Source organism: Leopardus geoffroyi, chromosome C2 (assembly GCF_018350155.1).
Source record: "Leopardus geoffroyi isolate Oge1 chromosome C2, O.geoffroyi_Oge1_pat1.0, whole genome shotgun sequence".
Taxonomy (NCBI): Eukaryota; Metazoa; Chordata; class Mammalia; order Carnivora; family Felidae; genus Leopardus; species Leopardus geoffroyi.
The window spans coordinates 10,976,260-11,002,785 of record NC_059333.1 but is presented as its reverse complement, the minus strand read 5'-3'; the positions used below and the strand labels follow the sequence as shown (position 1 = coordinate 11,002,785).

The 26,526-nt window shown below is 46.3% G+C and overlaps 1 protein-coding gene and 1 long non-coding RNA gene across 2 annotated transcripts; both read right to left on the bottom strand.

Moving 5' to 3' along the window:
- Positions 1–5,626: 5,626 nt before the first annotated feature.
- LOC123576007 lies at positions 5,627–7,715 on the bottom strand. Its single transcript, XR_006701133.1, has 2 exons — positions 7,648–7,715; positions 5,627–6,088 (listed from the first exon to the last, which is right to left on the bottom strand). It is a non-coding gene; the product is annotated as an uncharacterized LOC123576007 (long non-coding RNA).
- A 14,466-nt stretch (positions 7,716–22,181) lies between these two features.
- SMIM34 (small integral membrane protein 34) lies at positions 22,182–25,990 on the bottom strand. Its single transcript, XM_045437044.1, has 2 exons — positions 25,924–25,990; positions 22,182–22,594 (listed from the first exon to the last, which is right to left on the bottom strand). The coding sequence occupies exons 1-2, from the start codon at positions 25,988–25,990 to the stop codon at positions 22,182–22,184; spliced, it is 480 nt and encodes a 159-aa protein (XP_045293000.1).
- Between the last annotated feature and the right edge of the window lie 536 nt (positions 25,991–26,526).

The following is a 26,526-nucleotide window of genomic DNA, read 5'->3' as shown; positions in this document are numbered from 1 at the left end:
GTCCAAGATCAAAGTGTCAGCAGGTTTGGTTTCCTCTGAGGTCTCTCTCCGGGGCTGGTAGATGGCCACTGTCTCACTGTGTCCTCACATGGCCTTTCTTCTGTGTGCGTGCATGTCTCTGGCCTAATTTCTTTATGATCTTTATGATTTCTTTATGTTGGATTAGGACCCACCCATATGACCTCATTTTACTTTAATCACCTCTTTAAAGACCCTCTTTCCAAACATAGTCACATTCTGAGGTACTGGGGATGGTTAGGGCTTTGACACATAATTTGTGGGATGGAGGGACACAATCCTAACCACAACAGTCCTTTAACGGTGATGAGCCAAATTTATGACGCCTTTCCGATGGGTTCATGAGGACAAAGAGGAATATTTACATTCATTCATCCATTCCAAATATATGTATTGAGCACCTACTAAGCACCGGGCATTGTGTCAGGAGCCAGTGGTACAGCCATGACACGTCCAGTGAGACCTGCCCATGTGTGTGGGTTAAGTCTGCATATGCATGGAGTTCACAGGTGGAAGAGGAAGGTATGGCAAATAGTACAAAAGAGTCAGTCTGCAAGCCTATCTTTCATTGGCTGCCAGTTCTTGAGTGAATTCAGTAACCCATCTGGAAACACTTTTGATTTTATACACTCAAGGCAAAAGGACACTTTGCTTTAAATTCTAGTGGCCTCTTCAACTGCCTTTGTGTTTTCTTGTTCCCTTCCTTAGAGCTAAAGATGTTTCCTAAATGTGCAAAATAGATTCCTTCAAATGACAATGTGGACAAGATGATTTATCAGGTCCTTCACTCAGTTGTTGAACAGATGAGTGTTTCTCTTCCACCAGGGTTTTCTTGGGACTCAAGCTTAGGCAACCCTAGACAGTAAGATTATGCCAGCCTAGTAAAGTTAACACGAAGTGTGTGCTCTCTGGACAGCCTCTCAGAAACCAGGATCAGGGAGTTTGGGTTGGTAATTAGCCTGTGACCATTTTCTCTTTGGATTTTTCCAAAAAAAAAAAAAAAAAAAAAAAAAGTGGGGACTGTTTTTCAGACCAAATTTTATAGGAATTCCAAATATGTGGAACAGGAATGTGGCTGCTGTGGCTGAAATAATGGTGGTCCCAGAGTCACCCTGTTCAGCCACCCTCTCTCTCCCCTGTCCCAAGGTACCTTGTGCCCTGGAACAGCAGTGTGAGAACACTATATAAAGCAATGAGGTCGATTCCAAGACAATTCTTTGCTTTTTTCATCCAATGTTTGGTTATGGATATGAGAAACACGTTCAGAAGTATAGAAGAGAATGTATCATACGTTATCTTCTGTGTAAATATATCTGTATGAGTAAATGATAAATAGATATGCACATTTACTTGTATTTTCAAGTAGGAAAAACAGAGGATGAACCAAATACAAATTAAAATTGCTTACCTATAAGTGGAGGCATAGAACAGGAGGGACATAAAAGCAAGAAACATTGGCTTTTTTGAATGTATCTTGTTTAATAATTTTAACCAGAAAATGTGCACATTTTACATTTTTTACAAACAAAAGGAAAAAAAGAAAAAGAAAACAAAGGATCTCAAAAATATGCAAATAAAGCTGAAACTAATGAACCTAACTGCTTCTCCTGTCAGTAACAGCAGCAACAACAAAATCACTAATCCCAGCAGCAATGTATACTTCTTTCTAAATATGAGACCATAATCTGACATGGGTTCATCTGTTGTGTTTCCTAAATTTCACATATGAGTGAAATCATATGATATTTGTCTTTCTCTGACTTATTTCACTTAGCATAATACATTCTAGTTCCATCCACATTGTTGCAACGATTCGAGGAATTGGAGGTCCTTTCGTTCTAGGGGAAGGAAATGTACAAGATGAGTTTGGGACATCTTGTCCAGCCTAAAAGCAAGGAAACCATCAGAGACTACTAGGTTCTGGGGGAAGAACCCAAGAGTCAATTTGAAAAGTTCCCATGGGCTAAAATGGAAGAGTTTGAACATCAACCATTGAAGAAATAAATGATGACTCCAAGAAATTGAAGCAGAACGAAGGTATTAAAATCTCTGAGTTCAAAACAGCAACAACAAATCAGACGCACCATTAAAAAAATACTCAAAAAACCTGCTAGCTGCTCGGAGGTGGCATTGGAGGGCCCCATAGCACTATTTTGCCAATTAATAAATAGAAGAATCAAACACTTATCTTGACTTTTCTTGTGTTGATTCCATTACAGAGCAGGAAAGGCCAGGATGGCGAGTCCAAGCAGATGTCACTCCAAGGTGGCGGGTGTGAATGTGGACCCGCTGGGCAGGCAATGGAAGTAAAGTAAATCTGAGCACTGGGGTTGTGTGCAGGGGCTCTGGTACTGGATAAACCTAGGATTAAATCTTAGCTCCACCCTCAGTAGCCTCAGCTTCTCTCTGTAAAATGGGGAGAACACCTATCTCAGAGTATTGAATCAAGGACGTAGGAGGTAGCAAACATAATCTACTGGCATGGAGCTTTATAAATGGCTGCTTGTTATTGTTGAGACAGACTGGCTGAGAAGACAGACCATAAGAGACCTTGGCAGTGACTGATGAGAAAAGAAAAAAGTCATGGAGGGAAGTCAAGGAGAAGAAAAGGAAGGAAAAGTTAAAAAAAAAAAAAAATCAAGGCTGAGGACCAATATTGAAATGAACTAGATTGTCTACCCTGTTGCAAAAAAGGAAAATATTCCCTTCTTCTCTTCCTTCCCTCCCTCCACCTTCCTTCCTTCCTTCCTTCCTTCCTTCCTTCCTTCCTTCCTTCCTGTTTCTCTTTTTTTCTCTCAACTTCATCAATAAATCTTGAATGCTTCCAGGTTCCAGGCAGTATAATCTTGGAAAGACTGGAGTCTCCTGAGGTCCCCTCAAGGAAGGCGCCATCTTGTGGGAGAAAAGAGTCAACAAAGAGTCTCAGTAAAAGGAGATGGGCCTTGGTTGGGGAGGAAAATTCTAGAATTGGGGCCCCATGGGAAGGAGACCTTTCAAGGAGGAGATGGAACAGGCCAGTTGTGGAAACCTGGGGATGGCAGTGGTGAAGAGCTTGTATTTCAGCTGAGATAAATCTCTTAAGGGGTTCCTGACCTCTTTCCTCAAGGCTTGACATGGGGAGTGTCACAGAGCTGCTGAGGAAGGGGTAAGTTACAAAGGAGCCCAGAGAATGTGTGGCCAATGGCGGTTCTAGAGGGGACTGCAGCCAGCGAATTCGAAGGTTTCTCTGTCGAGGGGGACGATTGGATTAAAGAAAGACACAAAGATGTCTTTGCAAAACAGAGGAGGGGTGGAGGGACCAATGGCTATTTAGGAGGCACACCCTTTGTTTATACCTCCTCTGGACACTTCCTGCTTGCTAAGCAGTCTCTTAATTAAATCTCTATCCCTACTTGGGAGATGAGAGTACTTCCTGGTATTTCAGGAAATGGGAAGCTCTAGAGGGTTGGGAAGGGGGTTGACTGTGAAAGAAGGGGAGGATCTGTTAACCTGTCAGAATCAAAATTTAAAAAAATGTTTTTCTCATTACCTTCTTTAAAAATTTTTATTTAAATCCAAGTTAGTATAATAATGGTTTCAGGAATAGAATTTAGCGATTCATCACTTATATATAACACCCAGTGCTCATCCCAACAAGTGCCCTCCTTAATGCCCATCAACTATTTAACCCATTCCCCCACCCAACACCTCTCCAGCAACCCTCAGTTTCTATCCTGTAGTTAAGAGTTTCTTATTGCCTCCTTTTCTGTTTTTATCTTATTTTTCCTTCCCTTCCCCTGTGTTCATCTGTTGTGTTTCTTAAATTTCACATATGAGTGGAATTATATATTTGTCTTTCTCTGACTGACTTATTCCACTTAGCATAATACATTCTAGTTCCATCCATGTTGTTGCAAATGGCAAGATTTCATTCTTTTTGATTGCCAAGTAATATATTCCAATACACACACACTCACACGCGCGCGCACACACACACACACACACACGCACGCGCGCGCACACACACACACACACACACACACACACACATCATATCTTTTTCATCCATTCATCAGTCAATGGACATTTGAGCTCTTCTGTACTTTGGCTATTGTCCGTAGTGCTGCTATAAACATTGGGGATCATGTGCCCCTTCAAAACAGCACTCCTGTAAATACCTAGTAATGCAATTGCTGTGTTATAAAGTAGCTTCATTTTTAATTTTTGGAGGAACCTCCATACTGTTTTTCAGAGTGGCTGCACCAGTTTGCATTCCCACCAGTAATGCAAAAGTGTTCCTCTTTCTCCACATCCTCACCAACATCTGTTGTTTCTTGAGTTGTTAATTTTAGCCATTCGAACAGGTGTGAGCTGGTATCTCATCGTAATTTTGATTTGTCTTTCCCTGATGATGAGTGATGTTGAGCATCTTTTCACGTGTCTGTTAGCCATCTGGGTATCTTCTTTGGAAAAGTGTCTGTTCCATTGATCTATGTGTCTGTTTTTGTGCCAGTACCATACGGTCTTGATGGTTACGGCTTTGTGATACAGCTTGAAATCTGGAATTGTGATGCCTCCAGCTTTGGCTTTCTTTTTTAACATGAGTTTGGCTATTCAGGGTCTTTTCTGGTTCCATACAAAGTTTGGAATTATTTGTTCTCGCTCTGTGAAGAACGCTGGTGTTATTTTGATAGCGATTGTGTGGAATGTATAGATTGCCTGGGGGTAGTGTTGACATTTTAACAATATTTGTTCTTCTGATCCATCAGCATGGAATGTTTTTCTATTTCTTTGTGTCTTCTTCAATTTCTTTCATAAGCTTTCTATCGTGTTCAGCATACAGATCTTTTATTTCTTTGGTGAGGTTTATTCCTAGGTATTTTATGGTTTTCAGTGCAATTGTAAATGGGATCAATCCTTGATTTCTCTTTCTGCTCCTTCATTGTTGGTGTATAAGAGTGCAACTGATTTCCATACATTGATTTTATGTCCTGCGACTGCTGAATTCATGTATCAGTTCTTGAAGTTTTTTGATGGAATCTTTTGGGTTTTCCACATAATCATAGAAAGAGTATCATGTCATCTGAGAAGAATGAAAGTTTGACTTCTTCCTTGCCAATTTGGATGCCTTTTACTTCTTTTTGTTGTCCGATTGCTGAGGCTAGGACTTCCAACCCTATATTGTACAACAGTGGTGAGAGTGGACATCCCTGTCGTGTTCCTAACCTCAGGGGGAAAGCTCTCAGATCTTCCCCATTGAGGATGATATTAGTTGTGGGTCTTTCTTATATGGCCTTTATGATCTTGAGGTATGTTCCTACCATACCTCCTTTCTTGAGGGTCTTTAGCAAGAAATGATGCTACACTTTGTCAAATGCTTTTTCTGCCTCTATAGAGAGGATCATGTGGTTCTTTTCTTTTATTAACGTGATGTATCACATTGATTGATTTGCAGATATTGGACCTAACTCCATAGCCCGGGAATAAATACCACTTGATTATGATGAATAATTCTTTTAACATTTTGTTGGATTCGGTTTGCTAGTATCTTGAAAATCTTTGCATCCGTGTTCATCAGGAAGATTGGTCTGTAGTTCTCCTCTTTAGTGGGGTCTTTGTCTGGTTTTGAAATCTCATTACCCTTTACGTTATAAACACAAAGCTTAGGTGTTGTAGATAATTATTTTTCTTAATCCATAACACTTCACTCACCGGAGGGAATGCTGTTGGAATTGTTTTGTGTCATCCAGGCACAGGTCTCACCTGGATTTAGGAGTGTAGATACAGATCCTTAAAAAGATGTTTGATTTTTTTTTTTTTTAAATGAGTTACATACTATAGTCTTTAACTTGCTTTTGTAAACCTAACAATAAATCACAGATGTTTTTCCATGTTAATACTGGAAAACCTCATTCTTTTTAATGGTTACATTGTATTCCATTGTTTGGATGTGACACACACTATTTGATGAATGCCCAACTTTGCGGTTATTTAGATTGTTTCCAATAACTGTTTCATCGTTTGCTATCCCAAATAATGTTATGATGAACATCTCCTCGTAGTTATGAAGGTATAATGTAGATAAACACATCTGTAGAGGGGTGGGAAGAGGAGGGGTCAAAAGCTATGCATGGTTTCAATATTGGTAGATATTGCCAAATCATCCACTAAAAAGTTTGTGCCATTTTGTACTTCACAGATTGTTACCACCACTTGATATTAGTGATCTGTAATCTCTGACGATCTGATAGGAAAACATGGCACTTCACTGTTTTAACATCATTAATTATAAGTAAATCTGGCAAAATATAATTAGAAAACAGTGACAAGAGGAATGTGCTAGACAATGCACAAATGTAGATGCCCTTGGGGGTTAATTTCAGAGAGGGCGTGGGGGCGGGCGGGGGGGGGGGGGCGAGGGGGTGGGGCTGTGTTTGGAGGAAGCCAACCAAAGGACAAGGGATGGCATCCTGAGAGGCCAGACCCAGGTGGCTCCCAGTGGGCTGACCGCCAGGCCTTGGAGATGACTGGGGACGGGGTTCTGGAGTCTGAGAGCGATCGATCAACAGAGGGACGAAATGACAACCCACAGCAGCCCTTGCAGAGACACCTTCGGCACCCCACCCTCACCCGCTTAGGAGGAGGCCTAGCCAGCCTCTGGGCAGGGCCAGGAAGTAGCCTGCCCTGGCAGCCAGGAGTGGCCTGGACTCAAGCAAATCATTGCCCCACACACAGCCAGAGAAACTCTGAGAACCTTTCATTTTTCCTCCATCCCTTAATTCTGGACCTTCTCTGCTTCCCCTCCTTGGCTGAGACCTGGGAGAGAGAACATGGCCTCTCTAGGGTCACCTCCCACTTTGGAGATTTTGGAGGGTGATGGAAGGACACCAGGGTCCACCAGGATGGATCTGTGCCCATGATGACTTCTAAGCAACAATATAATACCCTCCCAGGAGAGGAGGTAGAACCCTGCCAGCCCCAGAAGCACCCCCACACTTCTTCCCAATCACAGACTTCTCCCTCAGCCCTAAGAATAACTACCCTCTGCTTTTCTAGAAAACATTTCTGTAGTTCTTTCTTCTCTACTGCTTGGGTAACCAGGTGCCTTTTAAAGGCACGTTTGTGTATTTAAATCAATGACACTGGACTCAGGCATTGTTGGGGCTCCTTTCCCATTCCCAAGGCCAAGGCCAGAGCAGTGGCAGGGCACTGAGGACACCCTTCCATGCTGCTCACTACGGGCACCCCAAGAGGTGCCCAGATCCAGTTCTTGTGGGCGCCTCACCTGGGCCCTGGGGGGTCTCGCTGGGGCTAAGAGCCTCTAGGTGTGCCCCAAAGCCACCCTCCGGGAGGCCCAGTCACTTTCAGAGGGACCCAGAACAAGTAAGTCGAGGACCCCCCAGAACCCCAACCGAAGAGCTTCTGTCCAAAGCTGTGCTTAGGGATGGCTCTGCCCCATTCTCTCCCCTCGGTGGCCCTGCCCTCCCCCCCTCTGCAGGACACGTAGCGCAGTCTCTCCATGCACAGGGGGAGGACCTGCCCTCAGGCTTTTGGCCTGGCACCTTGAACCTCCCGGGCGACACAGAGCCTGGCACCCCTCCCCCCAGAACGGGAAAAAGAGCTGAGCACGAACCCAGCTTCACACCTCACAACTGAACTTGCCACCGTACGTGTGTGAGCACGTGTGCGTCCAACCTCTGCATCCTCCCCAAACTCGCCAGCGGGAAAATACTCCCAGCGAAACACGTCTGTCACGTGAGGCCACAAAGCCCCTGCTAGGTCGGCGATCGGTCGTAATGATGACATTGGTGAGCACTTAATGCTGGCAATGGCCCAGCTCCTCTGCACACAGCGCCCTGCTCAAGCCTCACTGCACCCATGGAGCTGGAAGGACTCTTGTTCCATTTTCAGGACAAGTTGTTTAGGAAGAGACGGCAAAGGGGCCCCTTCTCCTTGCCTTGCCAACCGAGAGAAGAATCCGTGGTTGCCTCTTTTTCTACAAAATGGATTCTTAAAAAACAAACCAGGGGTGCCTGGGTGGCTGAGTGGGTTAAGTGTCTGCCTTCAGCTCGGGTGATGATCTCACGGTTTATGAGTTCAAGCCCCGCATTGGGCTCTGTGCTGATGGCTCAGAGCCTGGCGCCTGTTTGGATTCTGTGTCTCCATCTCTCTCTGCCCCTTCCCTGCTCGCTTGTGTGTGTGTGTGTGTGTGTGTGTGTGTGTTCTCTTTCTTTCTCTCTCTGAAAAGTAAATAAACATTAAAAAATTTTTTTTGAAAACACAAAAAACCAAAAACACCTTCTAATGTACTTTATAGAGCTGAGGAGAGTTGACCGGGACCAAGGGGGCTTCTCCTATTCCTTGACCTTCTCCAAAGCTTCTTTTCCTCACATGTAACATGAAAAGATTGGGCGAGGCAAAGGCTGCATTTCATTTGCCCTAAAATTTGCCCTTGTGGAACAAGAAAGATGTGTGTGAGTGTGGATGTAAGTGTGTGTGTGTGTGTGTGTGTGTGTGTGTGTGTGGCCTGCTCTGTGTGTGTGTGAGTGTATGTGGGTTTTAAACACCTGGGACCCAACGGAAGACACCTGTCTCCAGGTGTGCTTCCTGGTTCTCTGCTCAGAGTGACAGTGCTCATGGAGAATGCCTTCCTCAGGCCTGGCCCAGAGTGGCACTCCTCCCTAGGCACTCCTCCCATGGCCCTCTTCCTGCATTATTCCCAGCTCCCACTGCGGAGAAAGAGCCGGAACCATTAGTCAGGGTAACTACTGAGGCAAACTCCCATCTCTGGCTTCTCCGAGGGCCCTCACCTGGCAGACGAGAACAAGCCCACAGAGTTTCCAACTCCTTCTGGGGTCTGCCTGGTGGTCAGTGGGGTGTATGGAGGAATCATCTGGGGGAGCTTACAGAGTTGTCTATGTCTGGCCCCCACGCTCAGAGGTTCTGAAGGAACTGGTCTAGGGTGAGGCCTGGGCATCATCAAGATTTTTCAAGTATCTGCATGATTTTCAAGTGAAACCAAGGTGAGAATCCCTATCTTAGAACAAGTTTTAATGAGGCCCTGGGGTGGGGGTCGGGGGGAGCCTATGGGGTGCAGTAACGGGAGAGCCGGCCGGGCTAGTTTTGAAAGGAACATAGACATATGTTTATATAGCATAAAAACAGAAAACCATTTTTATCCCTTTTTAATATAGAAATGTTTGTTTTCTATAAATGCAGAAGAGAAAAAGTAGGAGATGGGTTTGGGCTTTTCCTTTCTCCCTCTAGTGGCCTGAGGAATCCCACGGAACATGGTGTGTTAGTCTGTTCCAGCTGCTGTGACAGGTTACCAGAGACTGGAGGCCTTACACAGAAAACATTTATTTCTCATGGCTCTGGAGGCTGGCAAGTTAAAGATCAAGGTGCCAGTAGATCCCACGTCTGTTGATAGGCCCACCCTTGGTTTGCAGATGACCGTGTTCTCGTTATATCCCCACATGGGGAGAGTGGAGAGACGCAAACTTCCCTTGTCTTCTTATGAGGGCACTAATCCCATCACAGGGTCTCCGTCCTCATGACCCCGTTCTCCTTCCCAAGGCTCCACCTCCTAACACGATCACAATGGGGTTTAGGATTTCAACATGAACTTTGGAGGGCACCTTCAGTGCATAGCACCTGGTTTGAGAACTCCACGTCTGCATCAACTCCATGGTATCTGTTAGTACTATTCCCTGGATTTGGGCTCTTGGCCTTCCAGACACATGGTAGGTAAGAGACCGCTTCCCCACCACCTTGTGGTTGGAAGCAGCCATTGGGTGATTCTCGCCAATGAGTGGTTGATGGAAGTCATGAATATCCCTTCAGGCTGGAGCATTTAATCGTCTAGGTGAGACCCTCCAGAGCTCATTCCTTCAACACGAGACCAGCAATGTTTCAGAGAGGGACGGTGCCAGAAACCCGGGTCTCAGAGTAAGGGACGTAATAACACGGAACAGAGTGAGACAGAAATAAACCTCAACCAGACTAGTAGCCTTCCCACTCCTTGCCTTGAATGAAAATGAAAGTGGATTGTGGACAAAGACTTAGTAGAAACATCACATGGACTTCTGAATCCGATAAACCTCGCTTTGGACCTCTTGCCAGGTGAGTGACATAGACAAGTTTTTTTCCACGTCTCTGAGCCTCAGTTCCCTAAGAGCACCCCCCCTTATGGAGTTGATGAGGAGACCGTCTGGGCTGGAGTATGTCAGAGCACCTAGCATTTGGTAGTGTTCATGTAATGTTAGTTTTCTTCTCTTCCAATTGTGCTTTTAACGGGTACATGGTTGTACACCCTGCCTGTATTTTCCCTACCCCCCTTTTTAAAAAAACTTTTTTTTATTTTTATAATTTTTTTTAATGTTTATTTATTCTTGAGAGAGAGAGAGAGAGAGAGAGGGCAGGGGAGGGGCAGAGAGAGAGGGAGACACAGAAACAGGCTCCAGACTCTGAGCTGTCAGCACAGACTTGAACAGACTCGAACGGGGCTCAGACTCAGGAACTGCGAGATCATGACCTGAGCCGAAGTCAGATGCCTAACCTACCGAGCCACCCAGGTGCCCCTACCTACCTGCCTTTTTGACAGTACCGTGAGTTTGGTTCATGTGTTCGGCCATCTCCCCAGAAGCTCCGGACTTTTCTGGAGGAAGCCACGCCAACTCTTGCTCCAGACTCAAGGCAATCTGTACAATCTGCTCCCCACCGATCGCGTGGTTTGGGATGTGCTGTGACTTAAGCAGCCCCCCCGCCCCAATAAATCTCAGGATTCTTGCTCGGACTTTTGCACCCTCGGACTTCAAGAGAGTGCTGACCTTGCTTCCTTGCGTCTCTCTTTCCCGAGGAACAGATCTGTCTTCTGTCCTTTGTGCAAAAAGCCTCACCAACACCTGTTCAAACACATCCAGCCCCAGCGGGAGACGCAGCCTGGGCTCCTGCCGGGACCCCCACTTGTTTTCTGCTAATTAAACTTCCTGATATAACTGTACTAAATGGGTTTGCAAGGCAGGGGGTGTGGGATAAAGGGCCCTGCCTGGTTTAGAGAGGCGGCCGCTCCCCCCCTCCCCAACCTTTGGACTAATAAAGGGACACGCGTGAATGTGCTTGTCTGGGCTTTGGTGACAGCTTGGGGCAGAAGGCTCCAGATAATCAGGGTTACTAACAACAGCAGGGAGAACCTGACTTGGGGGCAGATAGCTCAGCATCTGCCTGGCAAATACTAATTACAATAATAATACTCTCTAAAGAACTTCAGGCTTTGTGTGCATGGGAGAGCAACCAGAAATCTACGACATCAAAACCATACGGCCTAATTTAACATTTACGACTTTTATTGAAGACTCATCAACATAATCTTGCTTGTTGGTTTCACTTCATTGAATTTTCCAGTGTGTCAAACTATATGGCTGTATAGCCAGTGCTGACAGTGGATGACCTAAATCTCTTTTTCTGCCCTGACTTGAGGTTTATTGATCAATTTTTCCGTTGTGTTGCAACATAATCGTCCCAAATTACCAACACTTTGCCCATGCTTTTCTTACAAAGAGTTTGCGGACTGTGGAAGACTTGTCTTCTGTCATGCACCGATGTGGCCATCTCACCAGGTCTTGGAGGAGGAGTCTAATTTGGAGGGGGAAGGGGGGGGTCCATATGCCACGAAGAAACCTAAGAGAGACCATGATGCCTTCTGAAAGCGATCCGCACAGAATCCGTCCCTCTGGAGGGGCATTTCTTACATGCCAGGTCTGCGATGAGTGACCCTTCTCCTGGAGCCCTCCTTTGCATCATCCTCCCCTGCCCCCCACTTTCTCTGGCCGCGGGGTTACCTGCCCCTTCTCTGCTCCCAAAGATCCCGGTTTACCTCCAGCTTTGCTCATATTGGTTTGTCCTGGGTGGTCCCTTGACACTGCCTTCTCCAGGAGACTGTTTCTCTGTCTTGCTGGTCCCAGCACAGTGCGTGGGCCTTTGCATGCCTGCCAGATAAGCAACATGTATTTGGTCTGTGCCTCATACCTAGCACAGAGCTTCAAAAACCAGTGCAAGGTCCTGAGTGGGAACATTTTATTATTCATAACAAGCCCCTTTCGACTGTACCTGAGTCTATGCTAATAAGGTGACCTTGGTGGGCCCTGAGACAGCAGGATGGGTGCTGGCTGCCATAGGAACCAACAGTGTGATTAGGAGGTTGGAACTTTCCGTCCCACGCCAACCTCTAAGGAGGGGAGAAGGGCTGGAGATTGGATTAAATCACCAGTGGCCACTGATTTAATCAATGCTGCCTACCTAATGAAGCTTGCATAACATCCCCTAAAAATGGGATTCAGAAAGCTTTTGAGTTGCTGAACACATGGAGATGCCTGGGAAGGTGGTGCCGCTCAGAGAGCTTGGAAGCTTCACACCCTTTCCCCCCATCCTCCCCCCCCCCCCCCGTGGAGCTCTTCCATCTGGAACTCCCCAAGTTGTATCCTTGAGAGTAAACTGGTAATCTAGTCAGTAAAATCTTTTCCTGAGTTCTGTTCAAGCTGAGTGAGAAAGTAAGGGAGATGATTCGTTTTCAGAAATACTAGATAAAAGCTGTGCTAATTAACAGTGGGTTCCCCCATAATGGAGTCCCAAACCCTTAGACACTTCACTTCCTGGTTCTTCTTCCCCTCTCCGTTTCACGGGCTTATTTTCATGGGCTTTGCAATGAGCATGTGCCAAAGAACCAAGGGAGGAGGGACCGAAAGTCTCTGTGTCCCTCAGGGAACGTACATTTGTTCCAATCAGACTATTTTTGCCTTACAGGGGCACAGGCAACTTCCTGGTAAGGCTGTCACCTCTGTAGTGCTCAGCCAATGAGGAACCAGGGGAGGGACTTACCTCTGTAGTGCTCAGCCAATGAAGAACCAGGGGAGGGACTCGCAGGCTAGGAGATAAATTGTCTGCTGTAACTGCCCGGAGTGTGCCTGTTCGTCAGACACCTGCTCTTGCTAGAACGTTGGTTAAAGCCTCGCTTCACTGTGCTCCAAGTCTCCATGTCCCTCCTTTGATTGGGTCCTTGGGCTTATTTCTCACACTGTTCGAGAAAATTACTGAACCTAAGGAGGGTGTTAAGGGAATCCCTGATTTAGAGCCAGTTGGTCACACAGGTGACAATTAGGAACTTGAGACTGGCATCTGGAGTGGGGGCCATCCTGTGGGACTGAGCTTTCAGCCCGTGGGGTCTGTACTAACTCTGGACAGTTAGTGTCAGAATGGAATTGAATTGTAGGACACACAACTAGGGGCTGGAGAACTGGAGAACTGGTTGTTGGTGTGGAGATCCCACACATTTGGTGTCACAAGAGAGCAACACAGAGCTCGGGGCCCCTAAAGTGTGTCTGGAGAATCACATGACCTCAGGACAAGAATTACTTGCCCTGCGCTGATGTAAAGTGCTACTTTGATAAGGCTGCTTCGGAAAGATGAGGTTGGGGGGGGTGGGCACCTGGGTGGCTTGGTGGGTTAAGCGTCCGACTTCAGCTCAGGTCGTGATCTCACAGTTTGTGGGTTCAAGCCCCGCGTCAGGCTCTATGCTGACAGCTCAGAGCGTGGAGCCTGCTTCGGATTCTGCGTCTCCCTCTCTCTCTGCCCCTGCCCCACTCGTGCTCTGTCTCTCAAAAATATATAAACATAAAAAAAAGAAAAGAAAAGAAAAGAAAAATGAGGTTGAGAGCAGAAAAGAGAGGGAGGGAAAGAAAAAGTGGGTTATAGGCTGTTATCTGGGAAGCATCCTCAATACAAGTAAACATGTGGTTTGTTTTCCTTCCTGACCTCTGAGCGCTTGCCATCACCCTTTTTATAGTTAATTATGTGCTGTCCGATGGCACCTCTTGCTTAACGTATGTATTGGGCTAAAGTAAACCTTGTGTCTTTTACATCCTCCGGGCTGTGAGCCACCAAAACCAAAGCAGTCTTAGGCTTTATGTAGCAAAGTGTGTGCACAACGCAGGTATTGGGTACATACGAATTTATTGGTTGATTTAACTCGAGTTATAGTAAACGCAGAACAGGTGAAAGGCTCACGATCCTCCGGGTTCTGTCTCTTGCTCTCTGTGACTGATGTTTCGTTGTAATGGATCACACCCCACACTGAGCATTAGTCTCTCACCAGGCTCAGTGAAAGAAGTGGCCCATTATCTACGCTGCAGATTACATTAAAAGCTTCCCGTAACCTCAGGGTCCAGAAGCCTGTTAGACTTCGTTTCGTCCGCCACTGCTCAAGCTTGCTTGGCCGCGAACGTTCATTCTTTAACCTAGACCTTGTGTCATTCTGGAAGCAATCAGGAGACAGAAGCCACACAATGAGGTATGGATGTTTAAGGTACAGAATTCCTAACTGAAACAGAGGAGATGCTAAAAAGATGTAAAGAGAACTCTAAAACTCTAAAGAGAACTCTAAAGTTGCGCCGGGGCTAAAGAAGAGTGCCCAGGGAAGGACAAACTTGGAGGAGGGTCCCCTTCTCGAGGCTGGGGTTCAGACCTTGATGGAGGAATGAGGCCACTGGATAGAGAAGTTCCCAGGGATGCCTGGGCCTGGGCTGGGCTACGATCTCCGAGCAACCGGAAGTGATACCCCAGGCTTCGCAGAGCCGAGGCTGCTGGGCAGGCACAGGGGAGCCCGGCACCGCCATCTGTGTGAGGCCCAGAGGGTTGTTTCCCGTGGCCTTTCTGATGCAGACGCCATGGTACTCCATAGCCCAGGCCAGACTCTACCTGCCAGTGAGCGGGCTCCTGTGAACTCTGAGCTCCCTCCGGCACAAAGGACTCACCTGTACCCTGTGCGAAGAGACTTGACCAAACTGGCCTTCACCCACACTAGGCTGTGTCCAGAAAGGTGACCCCAGCCCCATGCTGAGTCTTTGCTCAAGAAAACACAGTGCCGCGAGACAACAAAATACGCATTGTCCCCACAGTGTGCGCCTTGTGCACAACCCAGCTTGCCAAAGCGTTTTCAGTAATCCTCCACCTACCCTCTTCTGGAACCTTCCACGTCTACACAGCTCCAGTCCTTTTTTGTTCCTTATCTGCTCTCACCTTTGTCCCAGTTGGAGGGGAGCTCAGTCTATACTGGAGTCTCCCTCCCCTAGGGCAGTCATCGGAATACAATCCGTCCTGCCACCCTGAGTAAGTGTCCAATTCTTCTTTTCCTTTGACGCTGTGTCTTACACTATCATAACGACAGCCGAGAGAATGGGGGCTTAGACAACCGATGTTTATTTCTCATGGTTCCGAAGACTGGGAGTCCAAGATCAAGATGCTGGCAGATTCCGTGTCCGGTGAAGGCTCTTCCCGGTTTGCCACCTTATTGCTTCACCCAGCAGAAAGGGAGAGCTCTGGTGTCTCTCTTCAGATAGGGCCCCTAATCCCATCATGGGGGCCCCAGCCTCATGACCTCATCTAAAACCAGTACCTTCCAAAGATCTCACTTCTAAATACCATTACGATGGAGATGAGGGACTTAGCCTATACATTGGGGGGACACAAATGTTCAGTCCCTAGAACACTATCAACGCCCTTACATGCCGTCCCCTATCCTTGGCTGGCTATTATCATAGCTTCCATGACAGGTGACTCTGCACCCGCCTGCCAGTGAGCGGGTCCCTACACCCTAATTCTTTCCGTGCGCCTGTCCACCAGCGTTGGCCCTCCTGTGCCCTGGGAAATTGCTTCCTACTGCCCAGAGACTGTGGCCCAGCTCAGGCCCAGGCAACCCAACAAACGTTTCCACCTTCCAGTGGCTACAACCAGGGCTTTGCCAACGGGTCCTGAACCCCAGCTTTGGGGAGGGGACCTCCTTCCAAGTCTGTCCTTTCCTGGACACTCTCCCTCAGCCCTAGGGTATGTTTTAGAGTTCTTTCTATATTTTAATACTTTCTTCCCATAATTGGATCATTCTTTTTGTGAAATTAAGTGTTGGGGTGCTTGTGCGGCTCAGTCGGTTGGGTGTCTGACTTCGGCCCAGGTCATGATCTCGAGGTTCGTGAGTTCGGGCCCCGCGTCGGGGCTGACAGCTCAGAGGCTGGAACCTGTTTTGGATTCTGTGTCTCCCTCTCTCTCTGCCCCTCCCCCGCTCACACTCTGCCTCTGTCTCCCTCAAAAATAAGTAAACATAAAAAAAAAGTTTTTAAGTATTTATTTATTCGGAGAAAGAGAGAGACAGAACAAGCAGGGGAGGGGCAGAGAGAGAGGAGACAGAATCCCAAGCAGGTTATACACTGTCAGCGTAGAGCCTGATACAAGGGCTCAAACTCACAAACAATGAGTTCATGACCTGAACCAAAATCAAGAGCCAGACACTTAACGGACTGAGCCACCCAGGCACACAGGCACCAAGGTGCCCCTAGTATTGATATTTTTTAAAAGCACATCTTTAGGAGGCTGGGCCAGGGGAGAAGGTTTTCTGGAAGAAATATATGAGCTGGTTTGAAGGCAGACAAATGAATGGGACATATTGGCAGAAAGGAAGCCACCAGGGCCAAAGCTGGACACTTGCCCAGCCCCCACAGTTGCTATAAAGACCCAAGTGAGATCGAAAGATAAATGTACTTTCTAAACACACAGAGAGATTGTAAACAGTAATAATCCAAATTCCTTTGCTTGCTGGAACTACAGTAAAATCTTGGTTGGCGAGCACAATTCATTCTGGAAACAGGCTTGTCATCCAAAACACTTGTATATCCAAGGGAATTCCAAGAACCATTGGCTCGGTTGTGATCATGTGATCACTCGGCATCACATACTACACATATTGTAAGATATCACTTGTTTATCAGTTAAAATCTATCAGAAATGCTTGCTCGTCTTGCGGAACACTCACAGAACAAGTTGCTTGCAGTCCAAGGTTTTACTGGTACTTCGTTCCTTGAGAACAACAAATGGGCTTCTTCAAATTCCATGCTCACTCTCTTTTGTCTGGAGACTGGACATTCCCACCGGAAGAAAGTGGCGGGTGAAAATTGTTAGGACCTATTGTTCCCAATGAAATAGCTCTCGTTATAGGGAACTGAACTGACCCACTAGTGTATGCATCCTTCATTCATTCAGCAAATATTTATTGTGTGTTTTGCAAGGACCCGGTAATGTCACAGTTATTCTTGTCTTTATTCTTAAGTTCTTACTGTCCTTCTGTTAAAATAATATTCTCCTGGGTCAGCGGAGGAAGCAGACTGCAGACCAAAAGTTGCAGTATTATGTGAGAAGTGCTCTAACAGAGGGACCTAGCTTTCAGGAGCCTCCTTCAAGCACCCACCTCCACCCTTCCCTCTCTCTCGCACCCACCCTACAGCGATTTGGTTGAATCGGATACCAGCCTCCCCAAGACATCGGTTAGTTCTTGACCGTTCACCTGAAACTAACCCAAAACTAAAATTAGAACACAGCACTTTTGGGGCGCCTGGGTGGCTCGGTGGGTTAAGCATCCAAGTAGGTTTCAGCTCAGATCGTGATCTTGCAGTTTGTGAGTTCGAGCCCCGCATCAGGTTCTGTGCTGACAGCGTGGAGCCTGCTTGGGATTCTCTAGCTCCCCTCCCTCTCTGACCCTGCCCTGCTCACCGCTCAGTCTCTCTCATGTTTAAATAAATGTTAAAAACGAAAACACACAGCACTTTTGCCCCAACATTCCATATCTGCTAGCTGCTTCAGTTCACCTGCACCAGACCAGACACATCACTGCTCCCCTTCGCTGTTTCCCAGATCACTCACTTCAAGCACTTATTTATTTGTTTGTTTGTATAGATTTTATTTTTTTTTTAAAGTAATCTCTACACCCAGTGTGGGGCTTCGGCCCCAAGATAAACCCCCAGATCAAGGTTTCAGACACTCCGTCCACCAAGTGAGCATCCAGGCGCCCCCTCTCTTCAAGCCTTTATTTCATGAGTTTCCTAACACTGTAGATAAGGGCAGGGGCGGGGGGCCGGGTGCTGGCGGGTAAGTCACCTCAAGGACATTTCTCAAGGTATCCTGCCATCCTGCTGGGTCCCTAACCTACTCCCGCCTCTTTGTCTTTTCCCTTTCTCCTGAGAAGCGACTTCTTCTCCTTATCTCCTGTAGAATAGTTCCACCCACGTTCCTGAGCCCCTGGGGTCTCCCTTCCTGCACCAAACACTTGGCAAACAAACGCGGTTCCCAACCTTGGAGAGATTCTGTTAAATACGAATTTCTCGTTGACTCGTCCAAGTGTTTGCCAAGTGTTGCAGCCCCTGGGGGAGCCACCAGCTCTGCCTTAGGTCAAGGTTTCACAGGAGGGGATACCTGAGCAATGCTCTTTTTATTGGCAATTTCTCCATAGATTTTATGGCCCTCAGGCCACACGAGGGAGCACATGACTCAGCCTCAGCCAGTCAGAACTCAATTCCTTGAGCCCACCCTCAGTGATTGGTCTAAGGAGTAGGCACCTGCCGCCCTGACCCAAGGCAATAGTCCCCTCTGCCGTTTGAAAGGCGAGCGGGGTCCAGAGAGGCAGCACGGAAGGTGAGTCATCTTCTGGGAGGACCCTGGAAAAAAGGTTCTCCGACTGGGGCATGTGAGTGAGGGCTTCAGACAGACTAATGTCCCTCCCTCCTGAGGCCTGGGTAAACTGCTATCCTTTTGATTCTGGGAGCTGCCTCAGTTGCCTTCCCACAGATCCCTCTTTGGGGAGGGGGGAGGGCATGAGTTAGCTAGAGTGGGTTTCTATTGTTGCCAGGAGAAGAACTCTAACTGAAGAATGAATTGACGTGCTTCTGCCCTAGTAGAAATCTAGACAATCAGATTCAGTTATGAGAATCAGAGCCACCAGCCACTCTAGGAAGAGCTAACACATGTTTAGTCTTTAATCTGTTTTTAAACCCTCTTTAAAAATGTCGTGGTAATCATATCACGCCAGAAAAATGAAAACGAAGCTGAGCCGATAAGAATTTTAGTTAGGATAGATGTGTTCCAAACACCCGTGAAAGCTCTGATAACTTACCTGGATTTGATTTCATACAAATCGTGGTACCGTCAGCCACAAGTCCCCAGAAGAGCCATTCCTGGAAACTATTAACCCAGATACATTCTGCATTGATTTTAAGTAGTTTCCATTTCAGAGGAAGGCCTTTATCTGACCCGATCTCCTAATCTGGACTAACTTACTATAGGGACAAAGAAAGAAAAAGTGTCTGGAATGTTGGGAATCAGCTTGCTCTATTTCTGTCTCCACCAGAGTTGGTGGAATGTACAAAATCTCTTCCCCACTTGCTGGACTGAGCACTCACACCGCGGTGCTGGCACCTTTCCCACTGGTCCACCTACGTGTGGTTGGCCAAGATAGTGGTTGATTACTCCAACCCTGAGCATTTTAGATTTAAGGGATTTTGCATAAAACATTCATAATAATTGGGGCGCCTGGGTGGCTCGGTCGGTTAAGCGCCCGATTTCGGCCCAGGTCATGATCTCACGGTTGGTGAGTTCGAGCCCCACGTCAGGCTCTGGGCTGATGGCTCAGAGCCTGGAGCCTGCTTCCGATTCTGTGTCTCCCTCTCTCTCTGCGCCTCCCCCGTTCATGCTCTGTCTCTCTCTGTCTCAAAAATAAATAAACGTTAAAAAAATCTTAAAAAAATATATAAAAATCCTAGAAATATAAAAACCTTGGTGAAAGGAGTGATCCCAACTTACCATATCACTCTGCTCCTCTTTTCAAATTCTCCTTCAAGGCCCACTTCCTTCAGGATATTATTTATCCAGTGGTATCATATAGGATATTTTTGGTTGAGGGGGTCACAAAGCTTAATAAAGGAAATTTCTTGGCTCACAAACTAAAACAGCCCTGTGGCGATGCGGGCTTTTAGTACAGTCTGGTTGGGACTCTAGTCTCTGTGATTTTCGTAGTTCTCTATGTTCGTTTTTGCCCTCAAATTGGCTTTTCTGATATTGGCAAAATGGCTTCAGCGATTGCAGGCTCAGATCTGCATTTAATGCCATCCTGAGCAAGACAGAACTTTTGGGTCCCAGAATCCCCCTTTAAAATCTATCCAATCGAGGGGCGCCTGGGTGGCGCAGTCGGTTAAGCGTCCGACTTCAGCCAGGTCACGATCTCGCGGTCCGGGAGTTCGAGCCCCGCATCAGGCTCTGGGCTGATGGCTCAGAGCCTGGAGCCTGTTTCTGATTCTGTGTCTCCCTCTCTCTCTGCCCCTCCCCCGTTCATGCTCTGTCTCTCTCTGTCCCAAAAATAAATAAACGTTGAAAAAAAAAAAAATCTATCCAATCATTCTGACTGGGTAAGCTTACTTAGGTCATGAGTTCACCTAATCAGTGAAGCCAGGACATGGAAAGCACTGTTTGGATCAACCTAGGTCTCTTATTTCAGGCCTTGAACTGGGAGTAGTTTCAGCTTCCTTAGTGCCCCATGAATCTCCAAATGCACATTAGGAGCAGTTGGGTTAAGGAAGGGGGAAATGCATGCTGGGGAAGCAACCAACAGAAGACTATCTTCAAATCCACCGAAGTTCTGACCTTGACTCCCATTTTAATGCATTCCATGCTCGTAGTCACTATGGATTATATATTTTTTTGTCTATATTTCTTAATCCTGTTTTATCCTGCCCTATAAGCATCTCAAACATATGGATGATGCCCGACCCTAACAATATAAACGAGCCAACACTTTTGTTGGATAACCTGTGAGGTGATGATGTGGAAAATATTCTAAAAAAGAAAAAACACTTGGAAGTCTATATCCCCCTCTAAAAACAAAAGCTTGGGGTTTCACTCTGACCTTTATGAAATTGTGGGGCTGACTGCAGACCACTGTCTGCAGACAGGGAGAAAAGAATTCATTTGTAGTCCAGGGAATGTCTCCAAGAGCTGAATTGTATAAACTTCACAGACATCGGTACAAAATATAATTTATCACTCTGCCTGCCGAAAGCCACTTGCAGAAGGTTCGCTAATCACGGTCTCTAATCCATCATCTAGGCAAGGTCTTATTTCTTTTTAGGCAGAGACAAGTCTATAAGTAACAGGTATTTATAAAAACATTTGAGTAAATCATGTGATGTCTAAAACAACAAAACCCAAAAGTAACTGTTTTGTCTACATGGAAAATTTGAATCTGATGGACTTGACCCAGCGTTCAGGTCATCAACTGTTATGCAGATGGATCCTCTTAATAGAAGGTAATGTAGCCATTGTTTGCGGACTAATGGCCAGCGGACTGGTTGTTTCCTCCTCCACAAGAGTATAACCACCACCATCCCCCGTAACATCAACCGCCACCAACACCACCGTCACCACCATCAACATCAACCACTACCAACAACACCAACTGGCATCAACCATCACGACCGTCACCACCGACACCAATGCCACCATCAGCATCAACCACCATCGCCACTATGAACACAAGGCTTATATTTTACATATGTACTTTACTTGGAAAAATATGCTCATATGCGTGATGCCATTAGCTCTTACCCGCTTTGTAAGATTGGCAAAACAGGCATCATCATTCTCATTTTATCTGTGTGGGAGCTAAGTTCCAGAGAGGCGAGGCCAAAGTGGTCAAGAATCAAACCCAGGCTAGAGTTTGATGCCTCCACCTCCGAAACTAATGCTTTTTTTCAGTGGATCACACACCCTCAGTGACAATGAAGGACTTCTGACTAACGTCTGCTGTTAACAACCTTGGTTCTATATTCTAGTGAGAACCTCTAGAACGAATGGCTCTTTGAAACCATCTATCCCACTGCCATGTGTTCCAGGTAAGAGCCACAAGTCACTCAAAGTTCATGTGATCCTCTGGAAGTTTAACTTTAAGCCAGGGTGCTTGACTCCAAATTCAGCCTTCTTTCCATGACAAGAGTCCACCTTCACGTACACCCTCGGGAATCTCCTAGATTCTCTGAGGACACTAGATGCTCCATGTCCTTCTCTGGGACACAGGCTCTTCCAGTGATGGGTATGACTGGAGCCACTGCCTCTGCTGTCTCGTCTCAAAGTGCCACAAAGCCTGAGAAGGAAACAGGACGCTGGCTTTTGGCCATGCTCCCATTGGCGTACGTGCCCCAGTAATGTTCTTCTAGCTCCACTCAAGGACTTGACCCCTCTATCAAGGTTCCAGGTAGACTCAAGGCTTCTCCCCCTTGCGTGAAACTTGGGCCTCTTCTGTGGAGGTCTGTTTGCCTTGACTTTCAAGGGATCCCTTGGATTTCAGTTTGGCACCCACTGTTTTTACATTTTGGTTCCAGGCTGGCCTGGTTGGACTGCAGGACAGCTCTGTTGCTAAAGGTCAGTGCAGAGCATTTGGCCACCTTGCTTTGGAGATTTTTCTTTTTGAGTTCGGAGGTCAAATTTGAGTAGTAGATATCTTCCAAGGATTTATCATTCTTTCTGAGGATGTTGCTGGCCAATCGGAAGAGGAAAATCACTCCGTAGATGCCAATGATGGTGAGAATGTACCAGGCAGCGCTGGTCCCATCTGGAAGTTTCAGGGCCCTGGTGGAGTTGGTGCCATTCTTCCCCTCCATGTGGTCCCTCAGCAGGTAGCCTAGGCCAGTGCTGGCCTGGGTCGGGTTGGGGGCTCCCTGAGGATTCCACTTGATTACTGAGAAACAGAGAGATCCAGATGAGACCCAGAATCCTGGGCTGAGGGCTGCCTGGCCAAGCCTATGAGAGTGTGATCCTCACATCAGTGGGAAACACGGGGCTGCCTAAAGGGGCTCTCTCTGTTGAATGGGCAGGGGCCTGACAACATATATATCAATATATTTTTAAAAATCAAAAGGGTTCGAAAACACCAAGTTCTTAAATGGGAGATGCAACATTGTACAGATATCAATTGCCCCTAAAGTAATCTATGCAGCTAACATGATTGCAGTAAAAATATCGGTAGAATTTCTTTGCGAAATAGACAAACTATGAATATTGAAAACATCAGCTCTCAAGACTAATTGGGAAACATCTGAGAGCGCCCAATCCTAACCGCTAGACCACCAGGGAGGGAAACATCTGAAAACAATGAGTGGTGAGTGGAAATTAGCCTAGCCAGAAATTTAAAAGAAGCCAGCCAGAAAAATAATTTACTTTTTTTTTGCATTGAATGAGTGCTTTATTTGCCCACAGCCCAGCTGCCATGGCTTAACTGGGCTTTGCAAAGGGCATGGGGGCTCTTCAGAACCAGGTGCAAGTCTCCCTAAAAAGTCCCCCCATGAAACTACAATAGCTGCTGATACACAAGCAGAATAATGGAACAGCGTGAAAATACAATCGACAGGCTAGGAATGCAAATTGGGTAGATAGTAAAAAAAATTTTTTTCACGTTTATTTATTTTCGAGAGAGACAGAGTGTGAGCAGGAGGAGGGGCAGAGAGAGAGGGAGACACAGAATCCGAAGCAGCCTCCAGGTTCCAGGCTCTGAGCTGTCAGCACAGAGCCCAATGCGGGGTTCGAACTCACAAACACGCTAGCTCATGACCTGAGCTGAAGTCGGACGCCCAACCGGTGAGGCCACCCAGGCACCCTGAATTTGGTAGATAGTAAAGAGGCATTTCTGATGAGGTGGGAAAAGTCAGATTATTCAATAAGGAGCATTAGAACAATATATAGCACTGAATGTACCTCTCTCACCGTAGGTTCAAAAAACAGTCCAGATCAATCAAAGATTTTAACATAAAAAAAAGAATTTAAAGTACTAGAAAAATCAAGGCAGATTTTGTTCCTTTGGTATTGCGGTGTGGGATATCCCTTTCTAAGTACAATGTGAAAATTCAGAAGGAAAAAAAAAAAGCAGGAAGAAAATTTTAAATTCAACTACATAGGAAACTTTAAAGTTATGGCACACTATAAAATCCAAAGACAGGGGCGCCTGGGTGGCGCAGTCGGTGAAGCGTCCGACTTCAGCCAGGTCACGATCTCGCGGTCCGTGAGTTCGAGCCCCGCGTCGGGCTCTGGGCTGATGGCTCAGAGCCTGGAGCCTGTTTCCGATCCTGTGTCTCCCTCTCTCTCTGCCCCTCCCCCGTTCATGCTCTGTCTCTCTCTGTCCCAAAAATAAATAAACATTGAAAAAAAAAAAAAATTAAAAAAAAAAAAAAATCCAAAGACAAATGGAAAACTAGAGGAAAACTGCAATTTTATCATGAAAGTTCTTAAATTAAAAAAAATGGGGGGGGCACCTGGGTGGCTCAGTCTGTTAAGTGACCATTTTCAGCTCAGGTCATGATCTCCCAGTTTGTGAGTTCAAGCCCCGCATCAGGCTCTCTGCTGTCAGTACAGAGCCTGGTTCAGATCCTCTGTCTCCCTTTCTCTCTGCCCCTCCCCCCACTCACTCGCTCTTTCTCAAAAAATAAAATAAACATTTAAAAAGTACTTTTTTTTTATGGGGCGCCTGGGTGGCTCAGTCAGTTAAGCATCCGACTTGGGCTCAGGTCATGATCCCACAGCTTGTGAGTTCGAGCCCTGCCTCAGGCTCTGTGCTGACAGCTGCGAGCCTGGAGCCTGCTTCGAATTCTGTGTCTCTCCTTCTCTCTGCCCTTCCCCCACTTGCACTCCCTCTCTCTCTGTCTCTCAAAAATAAATAAATATTTTTCAAAATTAAAAAAAAATACTTTTTTAGAGAGAGAGAGAGCAGGGGAGTAGCAGAGGGAGAGAAAGAGAGAAAATCTTAAGCAGGTTCCATGCTCCGTGCAGAGCCTGATGCAGGGCTCAATCCCACGACCCTAGGATTATGACTTGAGCCGAAATCAAGAGTCAGACGCTCCCAAATGAGCCCCCCCACCCCCACCAAAGGTGCCCCATCGCTAAATTTCTTAATAGCCTTCAGTCTTACTAGAAAAGTCCAAAGCCTCAGTCGAAAAACATGCATAGGGGCGTGGGCAATGAGGTGATGGAAAATCAAGGGGATCTGGAACATAAAAAAAGTCTTCCCAGTCTTCCTCATAATAAGGTAAATGCAAATGAAAACCACATCAAGGTAACATTTTCTGATCTATAAAGTTTGAAAACGAATGTTTCAGAATATACTTTCAGGCATTTGCTCAATGCTGGAAAGAGTGGAAATTCATACAACCAATATGGAAGGCACAGTCAGGATATCTATCGACATTACAAATGCACTTACCTTTGACCAAGCGGGTGTCCCTGTAGGAATTTATCCTAAGATATGCTGGAAAACGTCCACAATAATGATGTTTAAACATTGCTTGTGGGGCGCCTGGGTGGCGCAGTCGGTTAAGCGTCCGACTTCAGCCAGGTCACGATCTCGCGGTCCGTGAGTTCGAGCCCCGCGTCAGGCTCTGGGCTGATGGCTCAGAGCCTGGAGCCTGTTTCCGATTCTGTGTCTCCCTCTCTCTCTGCCCCTCCCCCGTTCATGCTCTGTCTCTCTCTGTCCCAAAAATAAATAAACGTTGGAAAAAAAAAAAAATTTAAACATTGCTTGTGATGATCAATGCTTAGGAACAGCCTGACTAACGTCAATTGGGGGACAGTTTAACACCTTTTGGAAAGTCCATGATGTGGAATACGACGGAGCCATAAAAAGTAATAGAGTTTTTTTTGGGGGGGGTACTAAATATTAATATATGAAAAAGTAAGCTGGGGCATCTGGGTGGCTCAGTCGGTTGAGCGTCTGACTCCGGCTCAGGTCATGATCTCACAGAAGGGCGAGTTCGAGCCCGGCGTCGGGCTCTGTGCTGACGGCTCAGGGCCTGGAGCCTGCTTCGGATTCTGAGTCTCCTCTCTCTCTGCCCCTCCCCTGCTCATGCTCTGTCTCTCTCTGTCTCAAAAAATAAATATAAACATTAAAAAAAAACTTAGAAAAAGTAAGCTGACCATGTTGCAGTATATAATCATATGCATAAAAGAGGGAAGGATATTTTATTTGCTTGAAGCTCATATATGCATAAAATATCCCTGGGAGAATACACAAGAAATTAGTACCTGTGGAGGCACTTGGGGAAGAGTACGGGGGATGAGATGTACTTCTCATGAGTGCCCTCTCGTACATTTTGTACCATGTGTATTTATCTTCAAAAAGAAGTTAATTTAAAAAGGAAAGGGTACAAGTGGGCACTTCTCTGGTTTCCGTGGTGAGGTGCCCCTGGGTAATGACACCGTGTGCCCTTCCAAGACCAGAAGATTAAAATCTTAATTGCTGTTTAATTCAAAACTGTTTTCTCTCCTAGGAGAGCCAGTGCAAATGGAAGGAAAGCCACAGAAGTAGGACATAAAAAGGTGAGACGTTTTCTAATTGAACTTGACCAGCTCAAATCCCCATTTCTTGCCCTGTGTGAACACAGACGTATTCAGATGGGTCATAGGATAAATCCCACAGACACATTATGAGCTCAGAACTCTACTGTGAGTTGTTAGAGAAGGATGTGATGTGTTCAAATACATAGAAAGTACACCCAACCAAGAACTACGGGACATTAAATCATTTTAAAAGTAGTCCATTTCCACATGAAGGAAACTCACAACCTTAATTATGGCAGTCCACTGTTCTTCACTTTTCTTTAAAAAAATAAATAAATAAAGGGCGCC

What these genes read in the sequence shown, in the direction of transcription:
- SMIM34 (XM_045437044.1), bottom strand. Translation starts at nt 25,990, where the DNA reads ATGTACGAGAGGGCACTCATGAGAAGTACATCTCATCCCCCGTACTCT. An exon ending in TTCCCCAAGTGCCTCCACAG is followed by an intron (nt 22,595 to 25,923) that starts GTACTAATTTCT and finishes TCTGTTTCTCAG; the next exon opens with TAATCAAGTGGAATCCTCAG.